Source organism: Arvicanthis niloticus, chromosome 21, assembly GCF_011762505.2.
Source record: "Arvicanthis niloticus isolate mArvNil1 chromosome 21, mArvNil1.pat.X, whole genome shotgun sequence".
NCBI lineage: Eukaryota > Metazoa > Chordata > Mammalia > Rodentia > Muridae > Arvicanthis > Arvicanthis niloticus.
In genome coordinates, this window is record NC_047678.1 from 23,294,013 (window position 1) to 23,311,779 (window position 17,767).

The 17,767-nt window shown below is 48.0% G+C and overlaps 1 protein-coding gene across 2 annotated transcripts in view; it reads left to right on the forward strand.

Moving 5' to 3' along the window:
• The window catches only part of Slco2a1 (solute carrier organic anion transporter family member 2A1), an 80,076-nt gene that overhangs the window by 50,404 nt on the left and 11,905 nt on the right, over window positions 1-17,767 (forward strand). For both annotated transcript variants that reach the window (XM_034484415.2, XM_076917380.1), the window contains exons 4-9: window positions 10,722-10,949; window positions 11,673-11,771; window positions 12,639-12,775; window positions 15,423-15,498; window positions 15,994-16,158; window positions 17,237-17,426. In XM_034484415.2, the coding sequence (XP_034340306.1) occupies window positions 10,722-10,949; window positions 11,673-11,771; window positions 12,639-12,775; window positions 15,423-15,498; window positions 15,994-16,158; window positions 17,237-17,426 (895 nt within the window). The remainder of the gene's footprint in view (window positions 1-10,721; window positions 10,950-11,672; window positions 11,772-12,638; window positions 12,776-15,422; window positions 15,499-15,993; window positions 16,159-17,236; window positions 17,427-17,767) is intronic.

The window sequence follows — 17,767 nt, forward strand, 5'->3', positions numbered from 1 at the left end:
CTGGGCACGGAGAGGAGAGGAAGCTGGTGTCTGTGGAGATGGGTACTGGAGGCAGGAGTGTGTAGACGCAGGGGTGAAGGTAGGGGGATTGTGAGGAGGTGGGAGTATCCAGGAATGAGGAAGTAGGGTGAAGGGAACACAAATGTAGGATGAAGTGTGTAGGCACAGATGTGGGGGATGAGCATGCATATGAAGGGAAGCGGGTGGGGTGGCAACTGGCTGGAGGGCTGAGATAGGGTATTTATAATGGGTAAAGGGAGGAAGGGTGCGTGTTAGGATGAGTGGGTGGGTAGCTACGGTGAATGTTGCAGGGCCTGGCTAATTGGAACTGTTTAATCTGGAAAAAAAAGGAAATTAAAAAAAAACCAAACAAATATAAGAGGGAGAAATATCACAAAACACATGCATGCTGTTAACTCGACTAAAAGAAAAACAGTCCTGAACAGATGAGTAGACCAAAACCAAATGCCTTTGATGAGGACCCTCTTAAAGTCATGGTATAGGAAAGGATAGGTGTAAACCTGGAGGCATGGCAGCTGGCGGGCACCCAGCTGCTGTACCAAGCATCAGGGAAGGTCAGAACTCTAAGGCTGGTGGAGCAAGCGTCTCCACTGCAGTGACATGAGAGACAGCCCCTCTCCAGGCACCAGCTCTTGAACTAGGCGTCCATTCTCTCCTTCTTTGAGCATCTAGTGGGTTGATCTGATGCTGTTTGTATTCTAATGCTAAATACTGGTTCCTCAAAATGTGATTGTCCCCGACAAGCAGATAGATCCTCACACACTCAAGTGATGCCATGTGAACCTTCTCCCCAGTTTAACTGGTCAATAAAAGGCTAGAACCTGTGATTGGGCAGGGTAGGGAGAGAGGTGAGACTGAAGGTTCAAGAGAGGGAGTTTCAGGTAGAGGTAGAAAGGAAGTAGAGGGAGATACAGGAGGAGGAAGCTGCCATGGATCAGAACTGAATTGCCAGAAGAAACAGCACGTAACAGGGTCGTTATAGCTGGGGAATACATTAACATAGGTCTTCCCAATCTAGACATATGGCTTATAAATAACATTTCTGGATTGTGTGTCTTTTATAAGGGCTTATTAGGATTGAAATTATAACTACAGAATGTCTGTGTTGTGCGCAAGTCAGGTGAATTGAAAGCATTCTCCTAGGCCTCCAGCAGGAAGCTAAGTGTGGCTGGCTCCTCTCCACCTTCTTGGTTGTTGGGAACTGTGCAGCCATTTTTCTTGTTCAACAATGAGGCCAGGTAGCAGGCCTGGTGCAAATGTCTTGAAGACAAGCTCCTTCCTGTTCCTCCATTGAGTCACTCTTCCTGGGTGGTTGGTAGACTCTGTCTCAGGCCTACCTAGGACAGGAGAGGGTCTCCTTAAGAGCTGTCATTCAAGGCAGATAAGAAAGACTTCTTACTATTCTAGTGGCTTTGGGCATCCTAGGAAACAGTCACTATCTCACCGTAGAATGGGATTTGAAGAAATGGTTAGCCATCACTATAGGAGGTAGTGGGCAACTGAAAGACCCAGGGAGTCAGAAAGGCACCTTCTACTCCTCTTCCTGCACTTGGTGAGACTGGGGACATTGACTGCCCAGATACCTCCTGTGACTCAAAGGCTTGACATGGATGACCAAGGCCCACCTAGGCAGTGGGCACCTTCTTTCTTCCATGACCAGGGGACTTTTAAGAACTCCACGCTGTGCCTTCCATTATCAGAGAAGATGGAAGCTCGGGCATTGAAATATGGAAAACAACAAACAACTGACCCACATCCCAGGACCTAGCAGTCAGCAAAGGCTTGTGGGTATTCTGGAGTGTTCCAGATATTCCTCTGCCTATCTTCTCCCTAGCCTGGGGTAGGAAGGGAGAGAGGGATGAGTAGGAGAGCTCCCTCCTCCCCCAGATACACATCCTTCAAGAGTTTTGCTTATGTCTGGGTTGTATTCTGTGTCTCCAGAAGCTTTGGTTATAGAAAGCTTTAGTGGCTGAAGTGTTTGAAAACCATGTTGGGCCATGGGCAGGCATTTTTATTCAAGTACAAGGTAGCAAATATTTCCAGCTTGCCAACCCCAGAGATGATGAAGCTCTTCACACTGTTACAGAAACACCAGCGTTTCCATAGGAGTAGAGACCAAAGTGTCTAGGCGTGTGCTACAAAACTCATGGGCACAAACAGGGCGTGGATCCATCCAATCTTATCCTAGTTAGTAGTTTCCCAAGCCCTGTACTAGGTGGTTCACCTGGCCTAGGCTTATCCTTGCCCTTAGAGCTGAACTTCCAGGGTATGAATCCCCCAGGCTGCCTTGATGTGCAAAGTCACTCTCTTCCTTAGATCTCCTGGTACTACCTCCGTAGGTTCTAGTCCCTCCTAGAATCATCCTGACCAAGTCTGTTGGTCCCCAGCCTTAGGAACAGCCATCCCATAGCTGGGTTGAGCCTGCTTTGCTGCAGGATCTTTACTGGACCTCAGAGAATAAGGCTGCAGGGCTTCGGAGTCTCCCCAGGAAAAAGACAGAGAGTTTCCACTCCTGATCTGAGTATCCTAAAGCAGGCTTAAGATGTGGATATATGATCGAAATAGCCAGAAACTCAACCCCACAGATGGTTTTGTTGTTTTGTTTTGTTTGAGACAGGGTTTCTCTGTGTTGCCTTGGCTGTCTTGGAACTTGCTCTGTAGACCAGGCTGGCCTCGAACTCAGAGATCCACCTACCTCTGCCTCCAAGTGCCAGGCCTTGCTTAACTTATTTGCTGTCTAGCTGAAGCCAAGTCTTGTATTTTATCCCTGTAAGAGTCCTTGGTTGGAGTCCTGCTTTTTATCATTGGGTCTAATTTTTTACTTTTTGGGCTTCAGGGTGTTTTATTGGCCATTCTCCTGGCTCTACAATATTCCTGTCGTTCTTAGGCCTGCCAACTGTGTCCCCAGGGCAAAGCATGCAGAGTGACAGACACATAGCCCTTCTACCTCAGGTATGCAGCAAGCTGGTTTCCCCCAGAGGATGCTGTAGATATGGGTCTCCATCTTATCTAGCAGATACAGTGACAGACTTTGTCAATAGGCTTCCTCCAGTCAAGTCATGCCGTAGTTTCTGCTGGCGAAGGAGCCCCACTAACAAAGAAAATGTGTGTGGAGGAGGAGGCATGAATGACTTTTGATGAACTGATGTTGGCTCTGCTAACCACTCTGGGTTTTCTTCAAAGAGCTCCCCGGCAGCCCGGGGAATAAATCTGTGAGCAATAACTTCTATTTCACAACCAAATGCAAGGTGCTAGTGAAGTGCCTATCTCCTCAATATTACAGTCAGTGCTGCAAGCTGTCATCATTTTTCTCCTGGCCACTAAAGAAATGAGCCTGAAACTCAGGGTGCCAGCTCCTGTGCACTGGCAAAGGGCTACAAGGAACTAGGAGACAGAAGTCTCAGGCCAGCCGTGTGGCTTGTGATTTTGTTAAGTCCTGCACACAGCAAGCCTGCTCCCTTATGGCCACGTACAAGTACCATTTTTTTTTAGAACCCTCCTATGACAAGGGAGGCAGCCTGGGAAGAGAGTTTCAGTCTTGGTGCACACATACACATGCGAACGCGCGTGCACACACACACACACATACACACATGTGCCCAATACCAGCACACTCCTTCCCTGTACATGTATGAGCCTGTCCAAGGACACACTTTTGCCCTGTGAGTTATTTGTTGTAATCTTCTGTTGCTGGAAACCACCATCAGTCTTGTCTGTCATTACTGGATCCTGTCCCTGACTGAGTTTTAACAGCCTGAGTAACATGACCTGCTAGTGGACTTTCCCTCATCTGTTTGAGTTTCTCCTTGGTGATTTATACTAATTATTTCTTATAAAATAACGCTTTATAAAATAAAGTTTTATGAATAAGGAGAGCACAAAGTCGTGAAGGGATGGGAAGGTGGGGGAGGGGACCTGGGAAGAGCTAGGAATTAGAGTGAATATAATAAAAATACATTGTTTAAAGTTCCCAAGGAACCATAAAATAGTATGTTAAAATGCTTTTAATTGCAATGATACGTCGTGATCACATATACTTACATAGCATGTGACATTTCAATCTACGCATGCCTGTGTACTGATCAGATCGGAATGGCTGGCATACCTCTATCATGCCAGCCTCTTATCATTTCTTTATGTCGGGAACATCAGCCCTGCTCCAGTCCTGCTCCATGCCTGCCTGAGTCATGGGTCACATCCCAGGAAAGTTGATTTCTTGACACAAAATCTCCTATATTGCAAAACCAAGGAGGGATCCAGAAATCAGGACTGGATTTTGCAGATATAACACTCAGCATGAGTCAGAAGGTTGACTCGCGTGCTGCCAGGGTGGGGCTGGGTAACCTCGGGAGGGGTGAGGCCAGCCTGTTTCTAGTTAGCACTGCCCAGTCCTGTAAAAATTGATGGAACCAGACCCCCTGTGTCCTACTGGGGTTAAAGAATGTGCTCTAATGAACTTGTGCCTTACAGGAGCCTGCCTTGGAGACTCCTGTAAGGCACTATTAATAAAGGTTCTTTTTAATAAAGGCACTGTAAGCCAGGCACTGGTGGTGTATGCCTTTAATCCCAGCACTTGGGAGGCAGAGGCAGGTGGATTCCTGAGTTCGAAGCCAGCCTGGTCTACAGAGTGAGTTCCAGGACATCCAGGGCTACACAGAGAAACCCTATCTCGAAAAACCAATAAAATAAAATAAAATAAAATAAAATAAAATAAAATAAAATAAAGGCACTGGAAAACTCCTATTAATAAAGGTTCTTTTTTCTCCTAAGGACCCCTGCAGTATGGGAGACAGACAGTTCTGTAGTGGTGCCACTTATCTGGTCTTATTACAGGACTTTTATTATTTTTAAAACTTTGTGTGTGAGGGGATTGGAGATATAATGACACACACCTTTAACCCCAGCACTCAGGAGGAAAAAGTAGGTGGATCTCTGTGAGTCTCAGGTCAGTCTGATCTACAAAGTGAGTTCCGGGACAGCCAGAGCTACATAGTGAGACCCTATCTCAAACAAACAAACAAACAAACAAACAAACAAACAAACAAATGTGGGACTGGAGAGATGGCTCAGTGATTAAGAGAACTTGCTCTTGCAGAGAATCCAGCTTCAGTTCCCAGATCCCACATGGTGGGCTCATAACCATCCATAACTCTAGAGTTTCAGGGGATGCAATACCTTCTTCTGATCCTTGAGAATACAACATGCACATACATGCAGGCAGAACACTCATATGCATGAAATAAATAACCTATAAAACTTTTTAAAAGTTTTTAAAATTTGTAGGTGAGTTAATATGTATAAATATGGTTTTGTGTATGTTCATAGGTTCACATGTATGCATACATTTATTTATGAGGAGGCTAGAAGTCAATGTTAGATGACTCTCAATCACTCTTACCTGTATCTCTTTGAGACAGTATCTTCCACTCAACCTGGAGTCTCCCTATTTAACTAGGCTGTTGGCCAGCGAGCTCCAGGAATTGGCCTATCTCTGCCTCCTCAGTGCTGGGATTACCGGTGCATGCTGCCACGCCTGAGCTTCTCTCTGTGTGCTGAGGATCTGAACTCAGGTCCTTATGCTTGCACGGTCATCACTTTACTATGTGAGCCATGTCCCCAACCACAGCGAGCAGCCGGGGAAAGCTCTCAGACTCCCCACGTAAGCAACTTGAGAAATGATGAGATGTGTGTTGATCCCTTACATGGGCTCAAGCCCATGGAAACAGCTAAGAACTCTGCCCCAGGGAGGAAGTGGGAGACTGCAGCCCAGAAAGCCAATCCACCCATGACACACTCTGTCATTCTGTCTGTTGAGAACCTGCCCATAAAGATGGTCCCCTCCAAGACCTGTTCCTCCTATACTCCTGCCCCTGTAGTCACTCATCTATGATGCTTCTCTCATTCACGCTGATTGTTTCCGAAGAGAAGAGCTTAATGATTTTTAAAAACATCTAAGACCCTATTTTCACCCAGTGTGTGATGGCCAGGACCATCGACTACAAGGCGTCTGTGCCTTGTTCCTAAGATCCTGCATAAGGACCCAACTGCTGTCAACTGCCTCGTAGGGTAGGGAGCAGCAGACTCTCTCAGCACACCCTGCCTACTGCTTTTCTCTGTTCCTCTGGGCTCCAGGGCTCAGTCCTGCCACCTCCAAGGTAGCCAGCTGCTGTTCCTCTGAGATGGTGCCCGTGGGGAAAGATGCTCTGCTCTAAGGGCTGTGTTTACTGCTACATGGACATGTGTGCGTGCATGTACATGCGTGTGCATTCATACATGGATGTGTGTGCAGATGTGTGCATGTACATATGTGAGTGTGTGTGTGTGTGTGTGTGTGTGTGTAGGGGGTACATCTGGAGGCCAGAGGTTGTCCTGAGTGTTGTTGTTCCTCAGGACAGTCATCCACCATATTTTTTGAGACATATTCTCTCAGTGCAACTTGGGCTGGCCAATTAGACTAGGCTGGGTGGCCACATGCCATGTGATCCCACCTTCTCAACACTGGTATTAGAAGCGTGTGCCCTCATGCTGGGCTTTTCATATTGGTTCTAGAGATCAGATTCAGGTCTCATGCTTATGAGGTCAAGCACTTTATGACCTGAGCTGTCTCCTCAGTTCCAACTACCGTCCCTTTGCACAAGTGTCAGAGCTGGATCTGAAATAGACTTGGGCCTCATTCAGGACTGGCATCAGGAAAGGCATGTCCTGCAGAGAGATCTTGAATCAGTGTGGGAAACAGAATAAAGCCATGGAGGATTTGGAGACTTGGATGTAGTTGGGGCCAACTGATTATTTTTTTTTCATACATATTTTGAGTAAGAGGTACTTCTGACCTGCACACTGACTTTTTAAACTTAATAACAGAGAAACGATCCCCAGAGACTTTGGCTGCTGAACACTTCACTAGATAAGACTTCGTGTGGATTTCTGTGGCTTTGGCATACCGTGCAGTACGCCACATGAAGACTTAATAAGGCAGTCAATGTTTTTATGATCTTTGATGACCATTAAATGTCTCACAAAAAAAAAAATGCTTTTGCCAGCCAAGGCAGCAACAATGTCCTCATAAACGTGGGTTTCCTTAAATAACGAGGACAGATGAAATCGGGAAATAGAATAAACTTAGAATAAACTCGATGCTCTGGAACTTTCCTTTCCCCAGGAAGTCCCTCAAGTTGTCATTCCCCTATCCCCACCTCCAGTTCCCTTCATTCCCCCACCACAGTCCAACCTAGTGTATGTTTCCATCCTCATTCAGCCATGGAGCCTCCGCAAGCCCTGAGCACACAGCCTCACCTGTTTGAGCTCTAGGCAGTTCTGGCTGAGGGTCTTTCTGCCTTGAACTCAGGCCTTAGTCCACCCAGAAACTGTATTGCAGTACCCTGTCAGGGTCTTCACCTGTCTTGATGTGTCCTTGGGGTACAATCCAGGCTGCTTCCCAAGGCACTCTGCCCACCTGCAGTAGCTGCATTGCATAACTCCCCCACCCCCAAACTTCCCTGTGAACTGTGCCACTCACTTGTGAGTGCTGGGATACCCTGGCTTCCCACTGTGCCTTCTTCTTGGTTCAGAGCCTCCTTTCTCCAGGAAACCTTTTCTAACACCCCCCTACTGCCCTTCACGCCAACTCTGAGTTTCCCGTTTACCCTTTCCTCTCTGTCCTGTGTGTGTGCTTTCCAATTGTGGTGAAATATGTAACATGAAGTTTACCATTCTACCACTGTAAGATGCGTGCTGGTGGCGCTAAGTGCATCCATCACAGCCACCCACCTCCAGAACATTCTTATGTGAATCGATAGTATGCAGTGTCTTCACTCCCTTCTCCCCTAGCCCTTGGCAAACTCTCTGTCTTTATGAATTTGGCCACTTTAGAAGCCTCCCGTTAATGGAGTCAGACAGGGCTTGCCATTTTGTTTGGCTTCTTTCACTTAGCACACAGAGTCCTCAAAGCTCATCTATATTAGCATGCAGCAGAATTTTCTTCCTTTATAAACTGAATAATATCCTATTGTGTGTACCATATTTGACTTAGTTACTGAGTTGTTTCTACTTCTTGGTTTTCGCCAACAATGGTGCTGTACATATGGGAGCATAAAGATCTCTTCAGGGCTGGAGAGATGGCTTAGTGGTCAAGAGGTCTGCTCTTCCAAAGGTCTTAAGTTCGAGTCCCAGCAACCACACAGTGGCTCATGACCATCTATAATGGAATCTGATGCCCTCTTCTGCTGTGGCTGCAGACAGCTACAATGTACTCACATACATAAAATAAATAAATAAGTCTTTTTTAAAAAATGGAGGGTCTAAAAAAAAAGAAGAAGAAGAAGAGAGAGCTCTTCCAGGGCAGTGGTGAGGCACGCCTTTGATCCCAGTAGTTGGAAGGCAGAGGCAGGAGGATCTCTGTGAGTTCCAGGACAGCCTGGTCTATAGAGAGAAACCATCTTGAAAAACAAAAACAAAACAAAAATCTTTTCAAGCTTCTGCTTCTAATCATTTTGGTTATTATGGGAATCGGTGAATCGTAAGGTAATGTCTCTTTCTGGATTTTGAACCTGCTTTGCAGAGTGACTGCAGCATCTTACACGATTCGCCAGCAGTGCGCAAGGGTCTCTCCATCTCTGGGTCCTCACCAACACTTGCTGTTTTCTGGCTTTTTGATGCTAGCCATCCTGTGGGATATTATCTGATATCTCATTGCATCCTGTTCCTGATTCGGCAAAGCAGTACTGTGTTGCGGTAAATCTCTTGCCCATAGGGAGTCCATAGAATAACGACACAAGTCAATAAGTATCAAATGAATGCTGCATGCCTAGATTGACTCCTCCTTCGCAGCCCCTCCCAGGAGTGGAGTTACCATGACAACAAGAGGCTAGGGCTATCCACCACAGTACTGTGGTTACTTTTTTTTTTTTTTTAACAACCCATTGGCCGTCGTGGGTTGGAGACGATGTAAAGGCCATGCCTGTGTCCCTCTGTCACCTGCATGGGGAGGGCCCTCTCTCATGGTCACTAGCCAGATGGCTGGGAGACTGAAGACGACTTGAATCTTAGTGCAGGTGTTTTTCAAGAGGCAGGCTTCACCCACACTGCCATTCAGAGGATAATGTCTCAGATTGAGGAACATGCCTTCAGTGACCGAGCTGGTACAGGGACAACTCTACGCCTCTTTCTTGGCATTATCATTTGATCTCAGATGTTCTTTAAACTATTCTCGAATAAATAATGTACAGCAAAGGACTCACACTCACTAAAGGTGGCCAAGGCCCCTGTCTCGGTTAAAGTCATCTACATTCTGCACCACCAATGAGCCTTGGCTAGTGGTTGTAGTAACAGTTTGGTTTGCTGAGAGAGGTATATATTATGTGGAACAGGCTGTCCTCTAACTGGTAATCCTTCTGCCTCAGCTCCTTGAGTTCTGAGATTCCCTGATGAGCATGTCATACATGGCTTTACAGAATACTTGGTACTATAATACCTGGCCTTCATCCCCTTTGTTTTTTTCTGAGTCAGATCTTGATGACCATCGAAGAAGCTCCTTTGCTGGAAGTTTGCACATGGGTCTTGTCAGGACACTGGCATTGAGAACAGGAAGCGACGGGGTTTGGCCATGGGAGACCTATGTGGAAGGGGAATGGGGCATCAGAGAAGGCAGAGCCCTTACCCCAGCTCTACCATCTATTCCATGGCCCCCACTTTTTCTTTCCAGGGGACTCGGGGGCCCTCTTAGCTCAGGGCCACACCTCTGAGAAGATCATAAGTAGGAATTAAACTGATTCCATCCCTGTTAATGAAAACCTCACAGAGGAAGATTAGTGACGTCAGAGGTTTCCACTGGCCAGAATGAAGCAGGAATAAAAGGAATCTGGAAAAGATTCCCTCAAACCCCTCAAGGCCTTGGAAAGCTGACAATGCTGATGGTTTGGTGTGAGCCAAATTGAAAACAGAGGTATGGAAGCAGCTGCCAAGCCTGGCAAAGTCTACAGCCACAGGAACCACAGTGTCCAAAGGCTATATACTGGGATGACTGGAGCCCTCCCAGAAGGGCCTCCAGGGGCAGCCTCGCTCCCCGATCTGTAATGTGACAGGGTCTCCAAATCCCCTTGTTTTCAGAGTCTGTGACTCTTCTCTTGGTCCTGGCCAAAGAGCCAAGAAGCATTAAGAATCTATGATTCTGAGGGGCTGCCCAGGTGTGGTCAGGTCACTAAATACCTTTGGCGGCAAATTCTTCACCATGATGTGGTACTGGGATCATTCAGAAGTGAAGGATCAGGGGGTCAAGATGCAGGGAAGACCAGAGCCAAGCCTGGCTGTGACATAGTCTTTTGCTGAGGAGAACTCTGGGTTTTGACTATGGATCACCTCTTCCAGATGGGTGGTGCTTTCCGCCAGGACTGTAGTATGGATCTACTATGCTCAACCTGCTGCCGGCACCAGCACAAAAAGGAGAAATGGTTGTGCCTTCTCCTTCCTGGGCAGAGCTGGTCCTGTTGCAAGAACCGCCGTCTGCCTTGCTCTCACCCCAGTCTCTGTAGCCCCTTCTGCCAAGCAAGCAGATGAATAGTCCTCATGTCCTATTTTCCCATCCCCGGCCGTCTTTCCCTTCCCCTGAGGTATGGAAGAAAGGATAGAACAAGAGTGGGATTGAAGGACAGATGATAGAAGTGGAAGACCGGGGTGGTGGTGACCATTGCGCATGCTCGTTGCAGGAAACAGCAGCAGCTTGCAGACCGACCTCTGTCAGAAGCGTTCGCCAGATGTGCCCCCCAGTAAGTGCCACAGCACCGTGCCTGATACCCAAAAGGAGACCAGCAGCATGTGGGGCCTGATGGTGGTTGCTCAACTGCTGGCCGGCATTGGCACAGTGCCCATTCAGCCATTTGGGATCTCCTATGTGGACGACTTTGCAGAGCCTACCAACTCGCCTCTGTACATCTGTGAGTCTTGAGCTTCAACAGGGCTGTGAGGGGTTGGGGGAGTCAGGACCTGATGCAGCACCTGCTGAAGTTCTTGGGGTTGAAATGGGGTCTGATTTGCTTGGTCTACAGCATGGTGCATGACAAAGGCCCATTGTAAACGTCAGTTCTGCTTCCTTCCACTTGGGTGGACCTCAAGTGGCCAACCCAAGTCAAATTACCGAGTTCTCCAAGCTCATGCTAGGTGATATACCAATACTCTGAGTTGTGAACAGGACAGCATGCATGAAGAAGCTAGCAGATGGCCAACTGGTACATAATCCCTTCCTTTAGAAAAAGCCACACTGAGCTTCCTCAGGACTTCGGGTCACAGACTGCCTCTTTGACTCCACGTGCACCTGCCAGAGCCATCAGCACTGGACACACACAACACCATAACTATAGTATACCCTGGACTGGCATGTTTTTTAAGATACCATGGAGGAAAGTTCATTCCAGGCCAGCATATCTCTCTGGCAGGTGCTGGAGGAGCAGCAGGCTTGCTTCTGCAAGCCTTGGCATCTGGCCCTTCCTTATCTGCAGGAGATGTAATAGGCTCAGGCTTCAGGAGGTGTCACAGGCATGGGCTTGTTATTCCCGGGGGACAGTGAGTGGCACCTTAGGAATCTCCTTCAGTTTGGGAGACTAGGAATGCTGAACTTCCTCAATGGCCATCAGCCTTTTATCCCTTACTTCAATTTCCAGCCATCTTATTTGCCATCGCCGTGTTTGGACCGGCCTTCGGGTACCTGCTGGGCTCAGTCATGCTGAGGATCTTCGTGGACTACGGCAGAGTGGACACGGGTGCGTATGCAGAGGACATTCATTCTTATCACACATTTACTGCTGCTTCTGGTTTAGCTCCTCCCCCTTGGCTACCTAAAGAGACCAGCAATGGAGCTCTCAGTCCAATGGGGCACTGCCCAGGGGTGCCTGTCACTGAGTGACTAGACACCATTTTGTCACTTCCTTCCTCCTTCTGTGTCCATGTTTGACGTCAAGGAACACAGAGGGGGCTAGAGTGCAATGGGGCAGATTTTCAGGGGAACGTTTCTGTTTGGAGGCCAGGCAACCCACTTTGTTGATGGCTATATCCTCAAGCCCCTAAGAATTATGGGACTTTCTTTCTTAGGGATCCTCAAAAGTAAGGTGTAAAAGAGCTCACTGGTTAAGAGCACACGTCAGGACACCAGCAACGCAGGTTTGAAATTGATTAATATATAAAAGATTCGGTCTCGTGATCAGTTAGAGGAAGTCAGATGTGTGTAACTCTCCCGTCACCGGGATGCTAGAAAAGCTAGCTAGAACTAGCACCGGATGCTGGTACGATGGTGGCTGTACAGTGTGTAGTGGTTCGTGAACTGTGTCAGCCCTCTGGAGACCAGATCATTTCACCATTATTCCTGCCAAGAACTGGAGAGGAAACACAATGTGGGACAAGGCTAGTGTTTGCCTTTCTGTGCAGTGACTGGGGTGCTCTGGGAAGACCAGAAAGGCCTGGAGAGGTAAGCTGTAATGATTGGGGTCCTGCATTATAGCGTGTCTTCCCGCATTGTGGGGAAAAAGTCAGTAAAGCAGCCCCCCACCCCCGAACCAGATTTTCCTTTGAGTCAGATCGGAGAGATCGTGCATTCCACCAACAGACGCTTCTATCCCTTGGTTTCTTTTCAGCTACGGTGAACCTGAGCCCACATGACCCTCGGTGGATCGGAGCCTGGTGGCTGGGCCTGCTCATCTCCTCAGGCTTCTTGATTGTCACCTCTTTGCCCTTTTTCTTCTTTCCCCGAGCCATGTCCAGAGGAGCAGAGGTAAGTTTTCCAGAGCCCACGACTCCGTGGATGTGGCAGCATAAGCAAAGAACATGGGCTTGGAAAATCAATGCAGGGAAGCTGCAACTGCCTCTGCAAACTGAGGGAGGGAAACAAAGTCTCAGAACTCAGGGTTCATCAGAGACTGAGAGCAGGTACCCCTCAGCACCTTCATACCATGCTGTCATCTCAAAGACCAGAGGGTTCCAAGGAACATAGTTTGGAAATTCCATGTTCATCTAAGCTGGGCTAAAGAGTGAAGAAACAATGAACAATGCACAACAGGATGGGAGAGAGGGAGACAATTCAGTCCATAAAGAATGGCCATGCATGAGGCCCTGAGCTTGAGCCACGCCACCTCCATCTTTTAAAGCCAGGAGTGGTGGTATTTAATTGCAATCCAGTGCTGGGGGAAGCAGATAAGTGGAAGTATTCCCTAAGGCTTCAAACCCAGACAGCCTATGTGGGAAGCTCCAGGCTACATAAAGACCTCTTTAAAAAATCAATATGGGGGCCAGGCGGTGGTGGCGCACACCTTTAATCCTAGCACTTGGGAGGCAGAGGCAGGCGGATTCCTGAGTTCAAGGCCAGCCTGGTCTACAGAGTGAGTTCCAGGACAGCCAGGGCTACACAGAGAAACCCTGTCTTGAAAAACAAAACAAAACAAAAAAACAAAAAAAAAAAAAAAAGAAAAGAAAAAGAAAAAAATCAATATGGGGGCCTAGAGAGATGGTTCAGTGGTTAAGAGCACTGACTGCTCTTCCAGAGGTCCTGAAGTCAATTCCCAGCAACTACATGGTAGTTCGTCTGTAATGGGATCTGGTGTTCTCTTCTGGTATGTCTGAAAACAGATAGATAGATAGATAGATAGATAGATAGATAGATAGATAGATAGATAGATACATAGATAGATACATAGATACATAGATAGATACATAGATAGATACATAGATAGATACATAGATACATAGATACATAGATCGATCGATCTGTATTTGTATATATACTTAATCAAGATGAGTGGTACCAGAAAGATGACATCCAAGGCCTCCACATAGACACACAGACACACAGACACACACACACACATGGACATTTAATGGAGCTTACTAAGGTTTGAGCCTGAACGCCTGGTGAGAAGGGGGAGTCAGCTCAAGGTGTGAGTGTGGGCGTGGTGCAAGGATGGGCTGAGAAGGAGAGTGTCTGAGGCAGGGTTGTGTTTTCTGGGGGAAAAAAAAAAAAACCAGAAAGATGAAACTAGGAAGCAGCAGAGAGAAGACTGGGTGGAGTCTTTATGGTACACTAAAAGGTCCAATGCTTTCTCCTGTGGGTTCTGGGCACTATGGTGACTGTGTGGCCATGGAGTGACAATATGGCAGTTGGCTGAAATTGAGGCTCATGAAAGAATGAAGATTGGAGACCTGAGAGGCTCAAGAGAAAGAAGGGAAACATGGTTGAGGGTCAGGGCGATGGCCATCAGGGAGATGGGACAAAGGCCTGCCTGCCTGTTTCTGAGCAGTGATACAAAGGTTTGGCTGAAAACTGGGTTGGCTGCTGCTTTGTGTCTATGATTTAAGACAGAAAGGCCCCCACTGTGGGTAGAGGGGTGTGAGTAGAGGCCCAAAGCTTATCCCAAAGAAGCATTTAAGAGGTTATGACGTGTTTTGATAGGCTAAGAGTTGGACAGCTCTGAGCTTGAAGACTGTTCCACTCGTAAACTTGCTGAATGATATTAGGCAAGTTGCTTTGTTTCTATGTTTCCTCTCTTGTAAAGTTCTTGGGAGTAATTAAAGAATCTGTCTGGGAAGGAAGTTGTGAGGAGCGAGGCAATGGATGGAGAGTGATGGGCATGTTGCCCAGCGCAGAGGAACTCAGTTAATGGGAGCATCAGAAAATGCTTATGGCAAAGTCCTGGCCTCTGTCTATGAGTGGCTCGGAGAGAGCTGGGGCCTCTGGCTGCAGTTGCTGGCTTCAGAGACTGGCGAGGGCACTGAGGTAATGTGCCCAGAAAGCACAGGTAATGGTTAAGACAGAGCCTACAATAGGGCTTTCCTCTGGACCAAGGAGAAAGCAGGGACCCAGAGAGGACATAGAAAAGGAGAGCTGAGGGAGCCGGGCGTGGTGGTGCACGCCTTTAATCCCAGCACTTGGGAGGCAGAGGCAGGCGGATTTCTGAGTTCGAGGCCAGCCTGGTCTACAGAGTGAGTTCCAGGACTGCCCGGACTACACAGAGAAACCCTGTCTCGAAAAACAAAAAAAAAAAGAAAAAAAAAAAAGAAAAGGAGAGCTGAGAACAGCAGACATTGTAGACCCCTGTGTCTTAGAAGCCAGACGTCTCCAGAATCTGCATATGGGACACAGCATAGTCATAACATAGACAAAGCTAGAGTCCAGGACAATGCTTTTGGCATCAGTCATGGGAAAGTCAGATGAAATAATATGCCCACAGGTACTGTGGGAGGTGTTGGCACAGAGTCACTCTGGCCTCCTGCCAAGGCACCAGGCTCCTGAAAACACAGGTGGTGTCTGCTTCAGGAGTGCATTCTCCAGATGCCCTCCTACACATGTGTGGTCCTTGAGCCACTGAGTCCAGAGAGTCAAGGGCTCAAGGATGGGCCATTAACATCGTCATGTTTGCTACCTTCAGAGGTCTGTTACCGCAGAAGAAACAATGAAGATGGAGGAGAACAAGTCAAGAGGCTCCCTGATGGATTTCATTAAACGTAACTGACTGCCCCAGCAGCCTAGGGTGGGCTGGTTCTGGGAGGCAGGAGGCCAGGTACAGAGTAAAGGGCAACAAGAAACAATAAGGTCTGTGACTGCCTCATTTCCCAGATTCCTACCAAGGACCCTGGTGACTGGTTCTTTACAGGGACCAGTAAACCCCACTTCAGGCAGAGCCAGTCACCCCCCTTCCAAGTCTCCCCCTTCTGCTCTCTCTTCTCTTCCTATAGAGATGGCAGTTGTGGGAGGAGACCTTTCTCAGTGTGAGCAGTGTTTCTATTTACCCACCACCAGCATCCTCTTAGTCAGACCATAAGCGTGGTGAGTGGAAATCCAAGGACCCTGGGCTGACTGCTGGGAGTCTGGGTGTCTCTGATTCTGCCCCAAGGAAGAGAGGAAGCTGTCCCTGTGGATGAGTCAGGGTGACGGCAAGGCTCTAGGAAGCCTGTGATGCTCTTGCCAAGGCCTGTCTCCTAACAGCTGTCTGCCTGCAGGGTTCCCCCGCATCTTCCTGAGGCTGCTGCTAAACCCGCTCTTCATGCTGGTGGTCCTGAGCCAGTGTACCTTCTCCTCAGTCATTGCTGGCCTCTCCACATTCCTCAACAAGTTCCTGGAGAAGCAGTATGGTGCTCCAGCAGCCTATGCCAACCTCCTCATTGGTGTGTCAGAGGGCACTGCAGGGCCCGGGTGGTGCTGCCCTGGGGAGGAACTGGGTACTGTACAGTCCATCCAGAGATAACGGAGGGCCAGACCGGATACAGGCAGGAGACAGGAGGGCTTGCCCAAGAGAAAGAATTTTAAGAACATTTTTCCTGGTTGGCAATCTAGAATGATTTTGGCAGGACTCTGAGACTCCTATTCTTCTATTCAGGAGTGGGTAGAGACTAGAGGCTGCCTTCCTTTCCATCAAGAGGGTAGGAATCTGATATCCTCCCAACTGACCTTATCATGGGCAACAGAGTAGAGAGGGAACATGGAGCTTGAGACATGTATAACACTGTCTAGGGGCTTCCTTCTCTAGGGACTTGAGTCTGAACCCTGTGTCACATCAGGCTCCTTTACACAAGGACAGGGCAGATGCTTGTCCCCCACCTGGACTAATGAATCCGTGTTGGGGGTGCTCGTACTTCTTGCAGTAGATGCTAAGAACCATTAGTGGGTGTTCCACCAAGTGCCTAGATGAATAACTGGGCCCGATCTATAGGTGAATTTGACCAAAGATTTGACAAGATAACCAGGGCATGAGATCTGAGGGTGACTTCTCTGTCCACACTGAAGTCTTGTGTAGCCTTTAGGGATGATATCATTTCTCCAGCCTTCAGTCTCGGATCAGGGGTCGCCACCCGAGAATGATTTACCTCCTTGTTCTTGTTCTTGTTGTCATGTTTTCAATTTTGTCTCTTTGAGACAAGTCCTAGAATAGCCCCGGGGTGATTCTGAACTTGCTACATAGCTGAAGATCACCTAGAATTCCTGAACCCTCTGCCTCCACTTCCCAAGCGCTGGGTGATAAGGTGTCAGAAGTTGACTGCCTCTTGGCTCTTTGATCAAGCTAGCCAACCTCTAGTAAAGCAACCCAGCAAACACCCGATAGTTAATGATACTCAGTAGTCAGCCACTAACTACTATCTTCCTTGAACATGCCCACCACTGCTCCTTCATGAAGCTGTGTTCCTTCCTGGTGGTTCAGCTCATGGCTCCCAGGCTGTGCATCCAGCTCCTCTCTTTCTCACCTAGGCGCTGTAAACCTTCCAGCTGCGGCCTTGGGAATGCTATTTGGAGGAATCCTCATGAAACGTTTTGCTTTCCCTCTGCAAACCATCCCCCGAGTAGCTGCCACCATTATGACCATCTCCATGATCCTATGTGCCCCTCTCTTCTTTATGGGATGTTCCACACCAGCTGTGGCTGAGGTCTACCCTCCCAGGTATGGACTAAGGGATGTGAGATACCCTATGTAAGCCCAGCCTGAATCCAGCCACTGTATGTCTCTCTTCTCTGCCTTTACCTCCTCCCTCCTGCTCAGTGGATCTGCTCTCTCGCATGGTGACACGGGAAACCAGGTCTCAAATAGTACATTCCATTATGAGATGAGCTCGGCCAGCTGTTGTGGTTGGGCTTAGGGTTCGGTTTTCTAAGAAGCAACAGAAACTGGTCAGTTTAGTGTTGAGTGAACCTGAGCCATAGGAGCCAGGAAATAAGCAATGGTTGGTGTTAGCTCTGGACCAGCTAGCGTTAGAGTCTCACTGAGCTGTCAAAGAAAGAGGA